The sequence below is a fragment of the Miniopterus schreibersii genome, assembly GCF_964146895.1.
Source record: "Miniopterus schreibersii genome assembly, chromosome: 6".
In the NCBI taxonomy this organism is placed as follows: domain Eukaryota; kingdom Metazoa; phylum Chordata; class Mammalia; order Chiroptera; family Miniopteridae; genus Miniopterus; species Miniopterus schreibersii.
The window spans coordinates 85,959,064-85,976,955 of record NC_138107.1 but is presented as its reverse complement, the minus strand read 5'-3'; the positions used below and the strand labels follow the sequence as shown (position 1 = coordinate 85,976,955).

The window sequence follows — 17,892 nt, the reverse complement described above, 5'->3', positions numbered from 1 at the left end:
AGCAATTGAATTATAACATACATAATGAAACAAGAATGTGAAAAAGAGTAATCGTTTCAAAAAAATAAGTTGAATGTTTTGAGGAGCTTTGATAAAAAAATAAGTTGCTAAAAAGTTTACTGTCATAGTAAGTGTAGTTTAGAAAATAGTTAAGATAAATAGGAAATAATTTTTAAGAATCTAGGATTCTGTATTCACAATGCTTTGAAATTGTTTTTAAATTTGTTTAAAAAAATTAAAAATGGAAATTATAGGCAATGCATTATGAGATTACCCAAGATGGATCATTTAGAACTCCAATCAGAGGTACAAACTCAAAGAAAAGACCCTGGCTTTCTATCAAAGGATTGGTGAATAAATGAGTATTTTATGTATTTTAAGTTGAAACAACATGGTTAGTATTTCCTGTTCAATCATCAGCTTTTTAACCAACTACATGTACCATTTGGAAGTGAAAGGTCAGGTCATGTCTTTGCCACTCTGATGTAATAAAAGACATATAATCAATCCCATTCTCCTCAACTCCAGCTCTAAGCATCCCCCTGCTGCCAGTACCACCTAAACTGTACAGAGGCTTTAGAGAGGATTTGGTTAAGCACAGAGAATCGGCAAGAGGAAAGCTACACACACATATCATAAAACCTTTGGGTATGTCAGCTATGGTCACAGTACCTATCGCAAAATTTGTTTTAAATGTCACTGGCAGATTCCCACAAAAGCCAATAAATAATAGTTTTTAAGTATCATCACCTAAGCACCTAGCTAAACTAGATGGCACTGTCCTTACCTTAATGCGTATCAAGCAACATAAATATAGCAAGCTATTAAGTTTTCAATATGTTACATGGTATACCATCAGTCTGGATAGTTCGAGATTTAAGGACTTATTCTTAATTTTAAGTAGAATAACAGTAATTCCTGTTATGTGGTTTTAAAATTTTTTATGCGTATATACTAAAATATTTATCATTAAGTAATATCTGAAATTTGCTTCAAAATAACAAAGGAAGGCAAAATAGAAGAGGAAAATTAGAGCAAATAAAATTGGTCAGGAGATTATAATTGTTCAGATTAGTGATATGTACACACTGGGCTCAATGTACTGTTTCACTTTTGTCTGTGGTTGGAATTTTTATAAACACAGAGTTAAAATAAAAAATATTAAATCATGCCAAATGTTTAGACAATATATTCAATAAAACTTACTGTCATTGAGGTTTTAACCACAAGTCATATAAAATTTCAATAATATATTTCATATAAAAAAATCACAATGAAACCAGAAAAGAATAAAGATTCATTAAATCTCAAAATTGTATGCTAGCATGATACCACTTCTTCTAAAGCCCATGAGAACACTGTGACACATTGGGATCTCTAAGGAAAGAGCTCTGCCCTCAGGCTCTGGGAGCACGCCTGTACCTTCATGCATCTGTGTAGCCTGAGACCACTGGAGAGCAGCCTGGTCCCCAGGTCACAGGAACTTATGTATGGTGATCAGGGCTCTGGCATTTATTCTGAGTGAGATGTAAAACTATTGAAGGGTTTCAACAGACCTAAATTGTCTTTTTTCTTTTTTTTAAGTGTTGATCTTGCCTTTATTGGCCAAAGCTAACTGCGGGGAGGTAATGCTCTGTTCACTTTTTATATCAGATTCAAGTCTTAATTCATCCCTTCTTGAAACTTAATTGATTTTATCTAATTAAAGTGACACTAAGAAAATCCTGTGCTCCATTTAAGCCAATTGGTGTGAGAGCTACAGAAGGATCAATAGACTATCTTTTTATACCTAGGAATATCCCAGTCAAGTCAGTTGAAAATAATTTTTAAATGCAATTTTTAAAATCTCTAACATACTGAATTTTAGATGCCATCTGATAGGAAATTTCAGATCACATGTCCTGGAAATACTGAAAGTAAATGCAGGGGTTGGCAAAAGTAGGTTTACAGTTGTAACATTCTTTTGAGTTAATAAAACTATTGTAATAATCATGACCAGAATGTTTTTTTCCATATGAACTGTAAACCTTCTTTTGCCTACCCTGTACATACACCTTTCAGACTATTTGCTCCTTTGGGTTATAAAATAATTGGTTTGGCTTCCCTCCTTCAGGTTTTGACTTGAGGGTCACCTTTCCAGTGAGATTTCTTTGGCCACCACACCTAACAATGTGTGTGCGCACTCATGCAAACGCATGCAGACACACACACACGCACATGCACACGCGCACACACATGCACACACATATGCACACGCACGCACACATACACGCACACACATGCCTTCATACATTCTGTCCTCCTTCCCAGCTTATTTCTCTCCTTGCTGACTTTATTTACTGCCATCTAGTCCCCTAGAATGCAAGGTCCATGAGAGCAGGGATTGTGTGTTAGTGCAAGGATTTTAAAATTATTTTCTTTAATGCTGTGTTTTTAATGCTTTAACAGCTTCTGGCCCACAGTAGGTGCTCAACAATTTACTGAAGGAACAAAATAACATGATGACCTCCCACTGTAAGTATCTGCGACCTTAGTAAATGGATCTGCTAAAACACATGTAGTGGTATCACGTCACAGATTTTCTAGCAATGCCAATGTGCTTTTTTACCTCATTCAAACTCTTGTCCTCCATGCCTCTAACATCCTGCCTCGTTTTTATCTTGTTCTGATATATGAAAGGTAATTTACCAGAATTAGCAAGGCACACCATGGCAATGGCAAAAAGAATCAAACTCAAATTGTCAGACACCCAGATCTGGTAAACTGGGTTAGCAAAGTATGGGGTAAGAGTCAGTTTGAAAAGTTCATCACCTCCACAAGAGTAACCTGAAATCAGAAAAACTTGCTTAAGCTCCCCGAATACAGTTAAGGTAGACTCTAGATCTTGGGGTCTAAAAGATCCAGTGTATAGTTTATTTTTATAATAAAATTAATAACACTGCTCAACCATAACAACTATCCTTTGCTTTAACCTCGATGACAGTGAGTTTTAAAAACATTTAGCATGATTCAATTTTTTAAAACTGTTTATAAAAATTCCGTTTTGGTAAGCCCTTTACATAAATTTTTACTTAATTCTTATGAAAATTTTGTAGAGATAACATTTTTGAAATGTTAGTTTTTCATCTTTAGGGGTGTTTTTTCCCTTATCTTTTCTCCTGCCTTCTGAACCCAAACCAGCAGTGCCCACTGCCTCAGGAGAGAAATGTGACACAATAAAGTCTTCCTGGCTGTGGGTTCTAAAGGCCCTAAGAATAAACTACAGGCCTCGATGGAAAACATCTGAGAAATACTGCAGAGAGACAAAGCAAGGCCTCAGTTTCTCCCACCCCACTCCCACTCTTAAAGCCTGGAAAAGATTATCTGGGCGAGGGGAGGGAGAGACAGTGGGATGGGAACATAATTTGTTATAAACTATTACAGAAAAAATAAAGCTCTATTTTTTTTCCTCACCTGGATGGTACAATGGAATTTACACACTAGTTCATATTATTATTACTTCTATTTTACTGATGAGGAAACTGAAGCATTAAGTAACTTTCCAAAGTAATGTAGCTGGATTTGATTGGGATTTGACCCAGACTCCCAATCTCTATGCCATACCCCCACTATGGCACTGAAACACAAACTTCATAATCACATAAAACTTATTTTATTCATTTATTGCCTCTAAACTGACAGACACAACAAAATTTCTCTTCTAGGTATAAAACTCAAGGAAAACCAAACACTAATAAGGGAAATGGGCTTTTATGTAAAAGCTACCTTGAACCATAGAGGAATGCCAACAACCTCAAAATTAATTCATTACGTATATACATCCCCCACAAACAACAGTAATTATACAAAAGAACAATTCATTAGAAATATTTAATGCCAAGAAGACACTATGAAGTCATTAGTATTTTTAAATGTATCCATATTTTATTTATTTTTTACTTTAAATAATTTTTTATTTTTTAATTATAGTTGACATATATATATATTAGTTTCAGGTGTACAACCCAGCGATTAGACATTATATAACTTATTAAGTGATCTCCCTGATAAATACAGTACCCATCTGACACCATACATAGTTATTACAATATTATTGACTATTATTCCCTACGTTGTACCCTACATCCCCATGACTATTCTGTAATGTCCGTATTTTAATAATAACATAATCCACATACAGTTTTTTAAACAGTACTGCAAATGTGAAGATACACAATCTGTAACAATGTTTGCTCATTCCATTTAAAGATCCCTGAAAGCTTATCAGCTGAGAATCCCTAATCTGGAATAAACTCTGGGTGTTTCCAACCAGACACACAAAACATTTCAAACATTTTAACTAAAGTGCTAACCTAAAAATCAAAAAGAACAGATCCTTTTTAACTACCCAAGCACCATGTCCACAGGCACAGGGATTTAGAACAAGACATGCCACAGAAAGAGCCTATCTGCACTGCACGTGTTGTTCACTGGTTCCTAGTGGCTCAAAGTGACAAGTCCCAGATAAAATTTTAGATCACAACAAGGAAGACTGGAAATGTGCTTTCTGTCCGGCAAGGGCAGTCACTATAATAAAGAACTTTAATAGAAGAGACCTCAAACTAAACGTGTTCTCATTTAACACCATTCCATAACCTACTCAAGTAGAGAAATGACCCTTCTATATTATGATGAATGTAAATCAGAGTATATTTAACTGGTATTTATTTCTACATAAAATTTTCAAACTGTGGCCTCTATATTGACATAAATTAATTTTTACTCTTAAGTTTCCAATGACAGTGAATACAGGAAAACAGATGAGACTCATTTTTGACACATCAACAAAAGGGCTGTAAAAAATCTTAAATTTAACTTGACTCTAAAATCTTATGAAGGTGGGGAAAGAACAGATATGATTAAAAAAAGAAAAAAAAAAATGCTGCTGACTCACAAAGGACTAACTGCTCTGCTTCCTCTCAGCTCCTGAGAGAAGGGTGCAGAGAGGCAGTAAAATTACAAATGTATTTAGAAAGCAGCAATTTTTAAGACTTTCAGGTTCAGTGCTGGTTATTCAGTAAATTTTCAGTTATTTTTAAAAGTTAAAAAACACATTTTTTTCTCCTTTGGAAGAAGTAAGAAAGTATGGTGCTTAAGTAAAATAAATATTTGTTTCTATTAGTAACCCTGAATTCATTAGCATTTTTCTATTTTTCTGTTGACATGCCACTTATTAATTAAAAGCATTAATTAAAAACATTTTTAAAAATATGTATAGTTTTTATTTTTGTTTAAAGTATTACAAAACATTTTTTCACCTTAGTGTAATTCAAAACAAATTAACAGAAGGTGGATAAGTTTGGAAATCTGCTTTAAGATGCCTGGTTACTGACAATACATTTTTAGATTAATTTCTTAAAAAAGAACTTGCTTTCTTCCTTATTACTAAAACAATAAATATTCAGTATTCAAAATCTTGAGAATACAAAACAGGCTAAAAGCTGAAAAAGAAGTTGCTAAGTGCAACCACCATGTGACAGACAATTACTATTAACACTTTCTACATTTTCAAGCCCTCTTCTGTGAATTTGCATTAGAAAATACATTTAAACTGGCATTTAACTGGTACGTTTTCAATAGCTCATTAATTTCTGAATGTCAGTCAACTCTCTTAAGCAAGGATCCAAACATTAGCAGCCTTACTTCCAGCATAAAGAGGCACACAAGAGCTACTCAAATGTCTGCTAAACTCAATATTTGGGACCCTACAACACAAAGACTGGACTTCCAGACTGTCAAGATGTACTAGGTATTTTAAAAGGGTTAAAATTCAATCAGTGAATTAAAGGAAAAAAAGACACTTCAAGGCTCAGCTCCTTGCTGGCTTGAGGTGTGGCAGGAGCCTCCACTGTGCCAGGAGAAAGCCCACACTCCTCCAGGACACCAGGACTTTGGTAATGTGCTCTTTGAGGGCAAGAACAAGGCCTTTCAGACGGCATCCCATTGTGGAGCTGAGGACCTGACACTGAGCTCATTCAGAGTTCAAATGAAAGTCAGTGAATGATGATGGGTAACAGTTTCCAGAATAAAGCTGCATTTTTCACCCTCATTAACTTATCCCCAGAGTTATATGTCTCTGACTTAATGAGCAACACAAACAGGTGACTTCTGGATCCTGTCTCTGCAGGTAATACTACTACCATGCTCGATTTTCAGATGCTAAAAATAGCTTAGGAAAATTGAGTCATACTGAATAACATCCTTAAGCACTGTATTTATAATGCCTAAAAATGAATAAATGGGCTAAATCTATCATGTGTGTTGTGTGTGTTTTTAAATCCTCACCTGAGGACATTCTTTTCATTGCTTTTTCAGAGAGAATGGGAAGGGGGGGGAGAGGGGGAGGGGGGAGAGGGGGAAGGGGGGAGAGAGAGAAATATCAATGTGAGAGACACATTGGTTGGTTGCCTCCCCCGCCTCGTGCCCCGACAGGGGCTAGGGATTGAGCCTGAAACTGAGGCACATGCCCCCAGCCAAAATTGAACCCAGGACCCTTCAGTCTGTGGGCCAACGCTCTAACCACTGAGCAAAACTGGCTAGGGCTATCATGTGTGTGTCTGTTTAAAATGTTTTTATTTATTTCAGAAAGAGGAAGGGAAAGGGAGAGAGAAACATAAAAGATGAGAGAGAATCATTGATCTGCTGTCTCCTGCATGCCCCTACTGGGGATGGAGCCTGCAACCCAGGCATGTGCCTTAACTTGGAATCAAACCATGACCTCCTGGTTCATAGGTTGATGCTCAACCACTGAACAACACCAGCTGGGCTCATGTGTGTTTTTTGATTGCTTGACTTCAGGTTTGGTTTCAACTAAAATGCTTAACAACTTTGTCTTTTTCCCTCCAAAATAGATTAACCCTTTGTGTGCACATCTTCCATTCCTTCATAGTCTATTATAAAGATGCTCTAACTTGGGTTTTGTTTTGGTAAACACAGCAGGCCAATACAATAACCACCACCAGACTGAAACACTGAGGTGCTTAATAAAATATTAAAAGCAAAAGACACACACACAATACACACCTTTTTAAAGCACATTGCTGAGTCAGCACAAAAGGAAACAATCTAGAGAGGACATAAAGGAAGTGAGAGCATAAACCCAGGGAGAAAGACATGTACTGAGACAGTATTCTACCCTAGGAGTCTCCTCCAAACCCTGGAGACCCTGGTTTGGGTCTATGCTCTGAAGGCTGTATTGGGGGAGGGCAGAACTCCTATACTGAGCTAGAAGCTGGGACCCCAAGAAGACCCCCATATAAGGGTAAAAGAGAAGAACCTGCTGCGCAAAAGGGAACAACAAAGAAATTTACCATCACTGACACATAGTAGGGGAATAAGGGAAATTTTCCCCTGAGATCTGAGGTCCATATTTATGCTACCCAGTATGGCTAGAAAAACATTAATCCAGGAATAAGGTTAGAGTGACCCCAAGAGACTGGCATAAGCAAAGACAAATTCTCTCTGGAGTACCTTTAGGTATTAAAATTCCCTCAGATGAAGTTCCAAAGAAAATGAGCAACTCACATAAAAAAAATAAAATCATAAACACACAAGAAAATAAGGCACCATGAATGAGAATGAGCAGAAGAAACAGATGGCCAAATTAGACTTCAGATATTAGAATTACCAGATGCAAACTATAAATGTTTCTTATGCTTAAGTGAAGCTTAAAATATGAGGAAAGAACAAGAGACTATAAAATAACTACGCATATTTGAAATAGAACCAAATAAAATTTCTTAAACCAGAATATAACTAAAAATTAAAAGGTATGGATAAAAGAGCAGATTAGGCCCAATTAAAAAACGAACAGTGAACCGAAGGTAAGAGTCAAAGAAGTTACATATCCAGAATGCAGCACAAAGAAAACGTAACAGGTTGAGGGTTAGGAAGTTACATATCTGTTGGACTTTTTCATGTTAACTAGATTCCCAGAAAGAGAGAATAGGAAAGAGGCAATATTCATGAAATAATAATAGCTGAGAATTTTCTACAACTGTACTCCCCAATACAGTAGCCATTAGTCGCATGTGGCTATTTATATTAAAAAATAAAAACAAAGTTCCTCAGTCACACTAACCACATTTCAAGTCCTTGTTAGCCACATGTGGCAGGCGGCTGCCATACAGGACTGCACAGATGTAGAACATTTGCAGCATCACAGAAAGCTCTACTGAACTGCACTGCTCTAGAGTTACTGCAAGTCCCAAGACACCCATTAAATCCCAAGCTGTGTAAATAAAATCCACACATGACACACCACAGTGAAACTGCAAAATACTAAAGACACAAAAAGGTCTTCAAAACAGGCAGAGGGAAGAGTCAGATCACCTATAAAGGAACAATCTTAGATGGCTAACTTCTTAGCAGTAACTTTGAAAGCTGGTAAAACGGGAATAATACCTTTGAATATGCTGAGAGAAAATACTATCAACCTAGAACTCCGTACCTAGGAAACTACATTTCAAGAACAGGGCAAAATAAGTTTTCACACATAAGGGATTTACCAACAACAAATCTTCCCTAATGGAAATTCCAAAGAATTCACTTTAGGCAGAAGGAAAATTATCCCAGAAAGACAAACTGGAATGTAAAAAGAAATAGTAAGCAGAGATATGGTAAAATATGATGAAACCTAAATAAACATTAACTGTATAAAAAAATAAAAATGTCTAATTCGTAGTGGAAAAGAGAGAATTCAATAGCCAGGCAGTAACTGGCTATTTTGGGGGAGATGACTGAAGTTAAGTATCCAAAGGTCTTTTTTTACCCTCAGGAAGAGGGTAATAATATTGAGTAATTTTAGACTTTAACTTAGAAGTGGTAATATACATTCTACAATAACCACTGAAAAAAAGGCAAGTATCAGACAAACCTTCCAAAAAGTTGAGAAGGGGGAAAAGAGTGAAATTAAGAGGGGGGTTTCCTCAATCAATCTATAAGATGGCAGCCAGAAATCCAAACATATCAGTAAATACAAATAAAAGCAGAGAAAACTAGCCACAAAGATCGCCAGACTAAATAAAAAGGTAAAATTCAGCTACAGGCTTTTATATACCAGACAAATATTTACCAAAAAAAAGCTAGTGAAACTACATTAACATTAGACAAAATGGTCTTTAAGAAAAAAATGTATTATAAAGAGTGTTACTTCATAATGATAAAAAGTTCAAGTCACCTAGAAGATAACACTAATTCTAAGCTCAGAGATGTTTTTAAATTCATTTCAATATGTCTGTCAAATACACAAAAGGTCACTTAAATACACCAGCCCAAGAAGAAATAGTAAGGATACAGATGTGAAAGGAATAATTAATAAGTTAAATCTAATGGGCACATACAGAATACATACACATGTATCAATTAGGATATATATATATTATGCACAGGTGGAATATTTCTGATTATATGCTAAGTACAAAGTTAGCCTCAACAAATTTTCAGGTATAGTATTAGTATCAATCAGATTCTCTGATCACAATGCAATTAAGTTAGAAATCATTAACAGAAAGACAAATAGAAAAACCCTATACCTTTAAAAATTAAACACACTTTGGGGCTTCTGGTCAAGATGGTAGAGTAGATAAATGCTGTGCTTGCCTCCTGCCACAACCACGTCAAAATTACAACTAAACTACAGAACTACCACCATTTGGAACCACTTGAAGTTTAGCCAAACAGCGGTCTTATAACTAAGGATATTCAGAAGCAGCCCTGTTGAGACTGGTAGGAAGACTGGAGACCCACATAAGGCAGTTAAAAATTGAGAGGGATATATCTGCTGCAGAGGTCACCCGAGGAGTGAGGGGTCCCAGCCCCACACCAGAACCCCCAGCCCATGGTTCCAGTGCCAGGAAGAGAAGTCCCCATAACTTCTGTTCGTAAAAACCAGTGGGGATTGTGGCTGAGTGAGATGGAAGGCTGCTGGAGTGTCAGGCATTCCTTTTAAAGGGACTGCACGGACTTACTCGGACTCATTTGCGCTGAGCTCCATCCCAGGGGCGGCAGCTTGAAAGGTGCCAGGGACATATGGGAAGGAATTAAATTGTCTGGCTTTAGGTGCCAGGGACATATGGGGAGGAACTGAATTGTCTGGCTTTAGCTCAAGGGCTGGAGGGTCAGCTTTCTCCCAGACAGAAGTGCTGGCAGAGGCCGTTGTTCCTTTTCTGAGCCCTCCCCCAACCCAGCCTACATACTGGCCATATCTGAGTCTCCAGCAACCTCATAACACTGGTTGCCCTGTGCTGGTGATTCCTTGAGACTCCACCCTACCCAACTCTCGGACACACCCAAACCACTTCCAGTGGCTTTTCCATAGGAACGGCCTGTCTTGGCTTATGCTGAGGACTTTCCTAAAATCACTCAAAGGTTCACAGCCCCCCAAAAGTAGCATCTAGTCTCAGCATGCCCCTTACCTCTTGCTAAGCAGCCATAAGCCTGACACTAGTGGCAGCTGGCCTCAGTTTGCAGCTTAGCCTCTCCCCGGCAGCTTAGTCAAGCAAGTGGCAAACATCTGCAGATCACTTCGTAGCTCATACCAAGTGGCCCTGGGAAGGGCACAGGCAGCAGCTGACCTTGACCTGCACCAGAGCCCCTCCCAAGAGTCCCCAGAACCAACACACCCAGTGGCCAGCATCAGACCACCCAAACACCTCCACAAATGACACACCCAAAGGGCAGACTCAGCAGGCATCAAAGCCCTGCTAAACCGAATTCTGCTCCATGGGGTCAACTCCCAACCCCTGATCAACAGCTCCTCCACTGTAGTCATGACAGGTCCTCACAACCCATGAGCCTGAAGGTCAATCCCTCCCCTTGACATGCCAACAGTAATCAAGGTTCAACTACAACAGGAGGGCTCACACAACAAACACACCTGGAGCACCCAGCTCAGGTGACCAGGGAGACTGTGCCACTGGGCCCCACAAGACACCTACTACATGAGGCCACTCTACCAAGACTGAGAGACGTAAGAGCTCTACCTAATACATAGAAACAAATGCAGAGAGGCAGGCAAAATGAGGAGACATGAGAAATACATCCCAAATGAAAGAACAGAAAACTCCAGAAAAAAGAAAAAACAACAACACCTAAACTAAATGGAGACAAGCAATCTAGTGGATGAATAAGGAAACATAAATACGGAGATGGAAAACATTAAAAAGAATCAGTCAGAAACGAAGAACATAATAACTGAAATGAAGGATATATTAGAGGGAATTGAAAGTACATTAGATAAAGTAGATGATCAAATCAGCAATCTGGAAGATATGGTAGCAGAAAACATCCAATCAGAACAGCAAAAAAGCAGAAAGAATCCAAAAAATGAAGACGGTTTAAGGGGCCTCTGCAACAACTTCAAGCATACCAACATTCACATCTCTAGAAAGAGAATAGAGAAAGCAAGGAGTCTATTACCACTAAGCTAGTCTTTTAAGGAATGTTAATGGGACTTCTTTAAGAAAAAGAAAGGTTAAAAATATGAATAAAATGTCAATAACTACCTATCAACAATCACTTTGAATGTGAATGGAAAAACACTCCCATCAAAAGACAGAAGGTGGCTAAACAGGTAAGAAAACAAGTTCCTTACATATGCTGCCTACAAGAGGCTCACTTCAGATCCAAAGATACACACAGACTGAAAGTAAAGGGATAGAAAAAGATATTTCATGAAAATGGAAATAAAATAGAAAAGGCTGGGGTAGTAATACTTATACGAGACAAAATAGTCTTTAAAACAAAGGCTATTATAGGAGACAAAGAAGGACCCAGCAATTCCACTTCTGGGTATTTATCTGAAGAAACACAAAACACTAAATTCTAAAAGACATATGGCCCGGCCAGTATGGCTCAGCCTGGTCGACCTAGGATCCAGGAGATCGCAGTTTGATTCCTGGTCAGGGAACATGCCCGGGTTGCAGGCTCAGTCCCCAGTAGGGGATGTGCACAAGGCAGCCAATTAATGACTCTTTCATCATTGCTGTTTCTCTCTCTCTCTCTCTTCCTCTCCCTCCCTCTCTCTGAAATCAATAAAGATATATTAAAAAAAGAGAAAAAGAGAAAAGACATATGCATCCATGTGTTCACTGCAGCATTATTTACAATAGGCAAGATATGGAAGCAATCTAAGTGTCCATCGATAGATGAATGGATAAAGAAGTGGTACATATATACAATAAAGTATTACTCAGCCATAAAAAGAATGAAATCTTACCATTTGTAACAACATGGATGAACCTAGAGGGTATTGCACTAAGTGATATAAGTCAGAGAAAGACAAATATCATATGATTTCACTTATATGTGGAATCTAAAAAAATAAAAGAATAAAACAAAAACAAACTCATAGATACAGAGAACATTTTGATGGTTGCCATATGAGACATGGGTGAGGGTGGGTGGGTGAAAAAGGTGAAGGGATTAAGAAGTACAAATCGGTAGTCACAAAATAGTCTTAGGGATATAAAATATAGTATAGGGAATATGATGTCAAATGGGTACTAGCATTTATCAGGGTGATCTCTTCGTAAGTTGTATAAATGTCTAAGTACTATGTTGTATACTTGAAACTAATATAATATTGTATGTGAACTGTAATTAAAAAATAAAATACTCAAAAAAATTAAACACACGTCTAACAAACTTCTGGGTTACGATAAATATTTCCAAAGCTTCAAAAGTATGAAGCTTGTTCCAATTACCTTAAAACATGAGAACTAAATTCTCATGTAATCACTAGTAAAACTGAATTATTACATTTAAGAAACATTGCTATTCCCTAAGCTATAGATGTGTATTCTCCACTGCACATGTATGCTGAAAAACAAGTTTACTAAAATGCATCACTAAATGAATGAAAGCTTACTGTTGGAGATAGTTTTCTATAACAATCACTTATCTCACTGGAATATCTTTTGCTCTTTCAAACTGGAGAGGGAGGGATGGAGGCAAAAAAATTCAACATTCCTTTGTATAATAACAGCTTATCAAGAACGTTGGTTCGTGCTGGTGGTGTGCAGAGGACACAAAGGTAAATAAGCAAATACATACAGCACCTTACCAGCTTCCTGGGGCTGACAGTATTCTAAAGGAGACAGCCATTAGTCATAGAAACATACCTTAAATGGCAGTAGGGACATATCTGACCCTCAAGGGTTGGGCACATCAGGAATGCTTTCCAGAAAAAGTGATGCTTTAAAGCTGAGACATAACAAGTAAAAAGAAGGTGCCTGGGGCAAGAGGCTAGAGAACAGCACTCCACAAATGAAAGAAGAACATATATGCAAAGTTATAAAGTGTTAGGTGGGCAATTAGAGTAAAAACTATAATTTAATTTTCAGATGGTCAATATAAAAACAGGGAACAGTAGAAAATTTTGCAAAATCTTTATGCTTTCTAATCTATTCCTTCTGAAGCAAGAATTTGGTTTACCTTTGTACTGTCATTGAATTTTTCTTTGATTACACAAAAAATGTCCAGATATTAAGACTCTTTTTAAAATACTACTGTTATACAAAACTGAATGATTAGCATTTTCCATACTATGTTTTTAAACTACCAAAACCAACTTTAACCCTGAAGGCTCTTTAGAAAGATATCTCTACTCTTTTTTATTTTTTATTTTTCCCCCAGATAAAGAGGCTTTTACTCAGGAGAGACCACAAAGTATGCTTTCTAAACTGTTCTCTCCAGTGTTTATTATGGAACAGTCCTGAGCAACTCACTCATTTCCTAGCAGTATTTCAACATTCCACCCACACTTAATTCTACCAGACAAGCAGTATAACACAAATGTGTAACTTTAGACATTGGAGCTGTAAAGAAAATTAAAAAAAAAAAAAAAAAAAAAAAGCATCAGGGACTCCTAGAATCTTGTCATGATGATTAGTCCTAAAAGTAACTATGTAAGCACAAAAGGATCCAAATTAGTTGCCAAAGGTTAACTTTGAAGTGGAAATTACAACTAAATTATATAGCTATGGATTAACTTTCATTAACTATTTTCTTTATGTCCTTTTTAATAAATATGGGCCAAAAAATAATTTTTCCCAAAACTTAATGCATAAAACTTAATTTACTAAGTTCATCATATGACTGTGTCGAAATATAAACTTTTGAAGCTTCTAAAGTCAAGACTTTACATACTCATATTAGCCTTTCCCTGTATATTTGTTACATGAGACTAGACTGGTCTCAGAGTGACAAAACTGAATTCAGCATACTGGGGATCGATTAGAATCAAAGAACAGATAATCCCTTTAAAATATGCAGTTACTGATTAACTTTCTTGGGCAGTGAAGAACTGACCAATTCAACTTTTTCTCCTCAAGATAATTCCTTTATATTCTGAGTATACCAGAAAGGAATTTTAAAAATCGTAATAGTCTGAAGATAAGTGCATCTTCAAGAACACATGTTAGAACAATACACATGAAAATCTTATCTAAAGTCATTCTCTGGTAAATTCAAAGGGAAACCCAACACTACCTAAAATATACAGATACTTATTGACTTGTCGTCATCACTTAATGCAAGAGCCTGAGTGCCATCTGAGCCTTAAATTTTATAAAATGTCAGCTGTTGTTAGTTACTAAAAGGACGTTCTCCCCATCTACCCAATTAAAGAAAGGGAAGGAAAAAGCCCAAACCACTCACAAGCTGGTAAGGGCAGAGGTGTGGGTAGCCGGCAGAAGGGAAACAACCAGAACAACTTCACTCTCTGGGAACAATTAAAAAACGAGAGTTTGGCTTGATACAAGGATCACCAGGAAGTAGGAAAACCAGAAAACTGAAGCAGGGTCCTCTTTTATTATGTGCTTTTTTTTCTTCCTTTTTAAAAAAATGGAAGTGGTCTGTCACCACACACACATGAAAATGAGTCCCATGTGCAACAGTGACTAGGAAGGTGAAAGAAACTAAAAGCCAGTTGCTGGAATTTGCTCCAGAGCGGCCGGTGTGGACCATCAAGGAGGAGGCGCTGGCACCTGCCTGAAGGCTTGTCTTTGCTGAGGACACGTCCAACTCAAGTTTAATACAAGAGCCACCATCCTTTCCATTTTATGGAAAAACTAAGTTCAGACGTACCACCCATCACGTAAAACTTTCACTATATATACCTGCGCTGGTTGCCAAGCCGGGTCCCACTCAGAGGACAGCACTGGGAACAACAAGATCAGAGCGAGAGACAGGCGAGGCTGACCCCCCAGAACCACCTCTACCAGGGGCTGCAAGGTGAGTGTGCAATGAGGCCCAGTCACCAGTAACTTCCGAAGTGTGGCCACAAACCTCAAAATCAGACTTCCTTAGAAACCCCTGGCTTGAGTTTAGTTTTTAAACAGACCCAAAATTACACATGTTAAAAAAGGTAGCAAGTTCTATCACATCTGATAAAAGCAAGGGAGAGCACAGACAATCATATTTTAACAAGAAGGTAATTATTTCAGGGACAGCAGGCAATCGGTTCCCCGGAGAACAAGCTCCATTTTAAAAAAAATCAACACGGCACCTAAGACAGATTCTGAGCACACATTTTAACAAATGACATAAAACAATCTGATCTTTCAAAGGGATTTCAAATACCTTGCCGCTTTCCTAAGTTTTCTAACAAAAACCCAACAACGACGAAAAAGTATGATTTTCACCAGCCCTTAGGAAACTTGGCGATGTCAGACATAAAGATGAAACAAGGTGCTGAAGTCTATAAAGGTTGCATTACGAAAACTACTTGCAAAAGTCAAGCCCTCCCTCGAACCACATGACTAGCTCCTGAGGGGTCCCCGCCTCACCGGGAGCCCGGGCTTCTCCGCTCCGCGTCCAGGACGAAGGAGAACGGCCCGGGAAGGGGCGGGGAGGCCGGGCGCCCGCAGTCCCGCCACCACCCCCGCCGGCCGCCGCGCGGGCGGGCACCGGGCGCGAGCCGAGTCCCCCGCAGCCGGGCCTGGGCCTTTCTCAAGCCGGCGCGCTGCCGCGACAGTCATTTCCCACTCTGCCTTTTATTCACGCTGGAAACACCGCTCGAACGGAAAAGGTAGCAAAACAAAAGAAAAACACACACAAAACCACAAAACGTGAAGGAAGTGGAAGCGCGGGGCGTGCAATTGGCCAGCTCCGTGCCCGGACCTCGGCCCGAACTCCGGACGCCGGGTCCCTCGGGCGGGGGTCGCAGGCTCGGGCGACGGAAGGGACGCGCTGTCCGCGACGGCCGGCCGCGCGGGGCGGTGGGGAGCGGACGCCGCTGGGGACATTATCGGGGTCCCCCCGTGGCCCGGCCGCCGCTCCGCGCGGGCAAGGGCTGCGGGAACTTTCCCTCCCTCGGCTCGGCCGCAGCCCTGGCTGCGGAGCAAACTTTGCAGGAGGCGCCGCTCACGCCCGGGGTCCCGCCCCGCGACCCTCCCGCACCGCCGGCGGTCCCCGAACCCCTCGCCCCGCGTGACCCGAGCCCGGGGCTTCGGGGGGGGGGGTCCCCGGGCCGGCCCCTCAGCCTCCCCCGCGTCCCCGGCCCCGACCCTCCCGCGCCGCCGAGGGGCTGAGGGGCCGCAGGGCCTGCGCGCGCCCCTCACCTTGGTGGCCATGGCGGCGGCTCCCCGGCCCGGCCGGCCGGCTCCGGTCCCGCGCCGCTGTGGGCCCGCGGCGGGCAGGCGACGCTGAGGGCGGCGGCTGGGCCCCGGCGCGGCGGCGGCTCCGCCTCGGCCCCGACTGTGGGCGCTGGGCGACTGCGGCCGCCGCCCGCTGCTCCAGTTCCTGAAAGTCCCGGCTGCGCGCCCCCGCCCCGCCCCCGCCCCGCGGCGAGCCTCCCATGGAGCGCGGGGCCCGCGGCCCGCCCGGCGGAAGCGCCCGGTGCCCCGGCCCCCGGCCTCGGCGCCCTCGCCGCCGCCCTTTGTTCCAGCGCCCGGGGTCTGCGCCCTGCCGGCCGCCGCGGAAACGCTCGGGGCGGCGGGGCCGCGGGGACGCCGGGGGGCGCCCTACCCGCCCGCCCGGGCCCCGCGGGCTCCCTCCCGCCGCGCCGCGCGCGGAGGCTCAAGTGGGGGGCGGGAGGCTCTAAGCCCGGGACACCCCCGCGTCCCCTGGGCCGGACCGGTGACCCGGGCGCCGGCGGGCAGCTCCGTGCCGGGTCGCGCCGCCGCGGGGCGGCTGTGCCCGCCTGAGGGGAGGAGGGCGAGGGCGGCAGCCGGGAGCGCGGAGCAATGGCCGCCCGGCCCGACCGGCCCTTCCAGAAGGCTCCGCGGGAGTCGGCCGGGCCCAGCGCCGCCGCCGCGCCGGGCGCGCCCCGTGAGCCGCCTGGTGCGCGTTTGACCAGTTTTAACTAAAATGCCTGGGGGGGCGGACAGAGGTTTGGGGGAGACCCCGCGGCTTTGCCGAAGCGGGAATGCGAGGTCTGAAACGCCCTTATTTTCTTGTCCAGCGTTTTCTTCAAGTCGGACAGACGGGTTTTATTAACCCACGAGCGGCCGCCCCTGAGCTCTCGGCCGGGGCGGCCTTGCGGGCTCGCGGCTGCGGGGCCTGACCTCGGCTGGGCCCGCGCGGCCTTCAGGAGTCACCGGCAGCGGCGGAGTGGAAGGGAGGCGCGTTTTCAAACGCCCAGAGCCCCTGTGCGTTCCCACGCGTGTGCTGAGCCACAGCCGTCGTGCCCACGCTGGCCCGCAGCCGTCTAGGTGACGGGAAGGCGGCCTTTCGGGGCGGCCTGGGCGCCGGGCTCGTGCACCCCTTCCTCCCTCAACCCCCATGTAAGCCTTGGGGGGAGTCAGGCTTTCAGCCGCGCCCCGCGAGCAGAGGCGTGTCCGCGACCCCGACGGGAAAGCGCGCTCCGCGGTCGCGCGTGGGACTCGCAGGAAATGCGGTGGGTCCGCGCGA

The 17,892-nt window shown here is 42.1% G+C and overlaps 1 protein-coding gene across 1 annotated transcript in view; it reads right to left on the bottom strand.

The window, feature by feature from the left end:
• The window catches only part of SNX9 (sorting nexin 9), a 74,117-nt gene extending 57,263 nt beyond the window's left edge, over positions 1-16,854 (bottom strand). The window contains 3 exon segments of the mRNA XM_081139614.1: positions 16,602-16,615; positions 16,618-16,770; positions 16,773-16,854. Coding sequence (XP_080995740.1) covers positions 16,602-16,615; positions 16,618-16,770; positions 16,773-16,839 — 234 coding nt within the window. The 5' untranslated portion in view covers positions 16,840-16,854.
• Between the last annotated feature and the right edge of the window lie 1,038 nt (positions 16,855-17,892).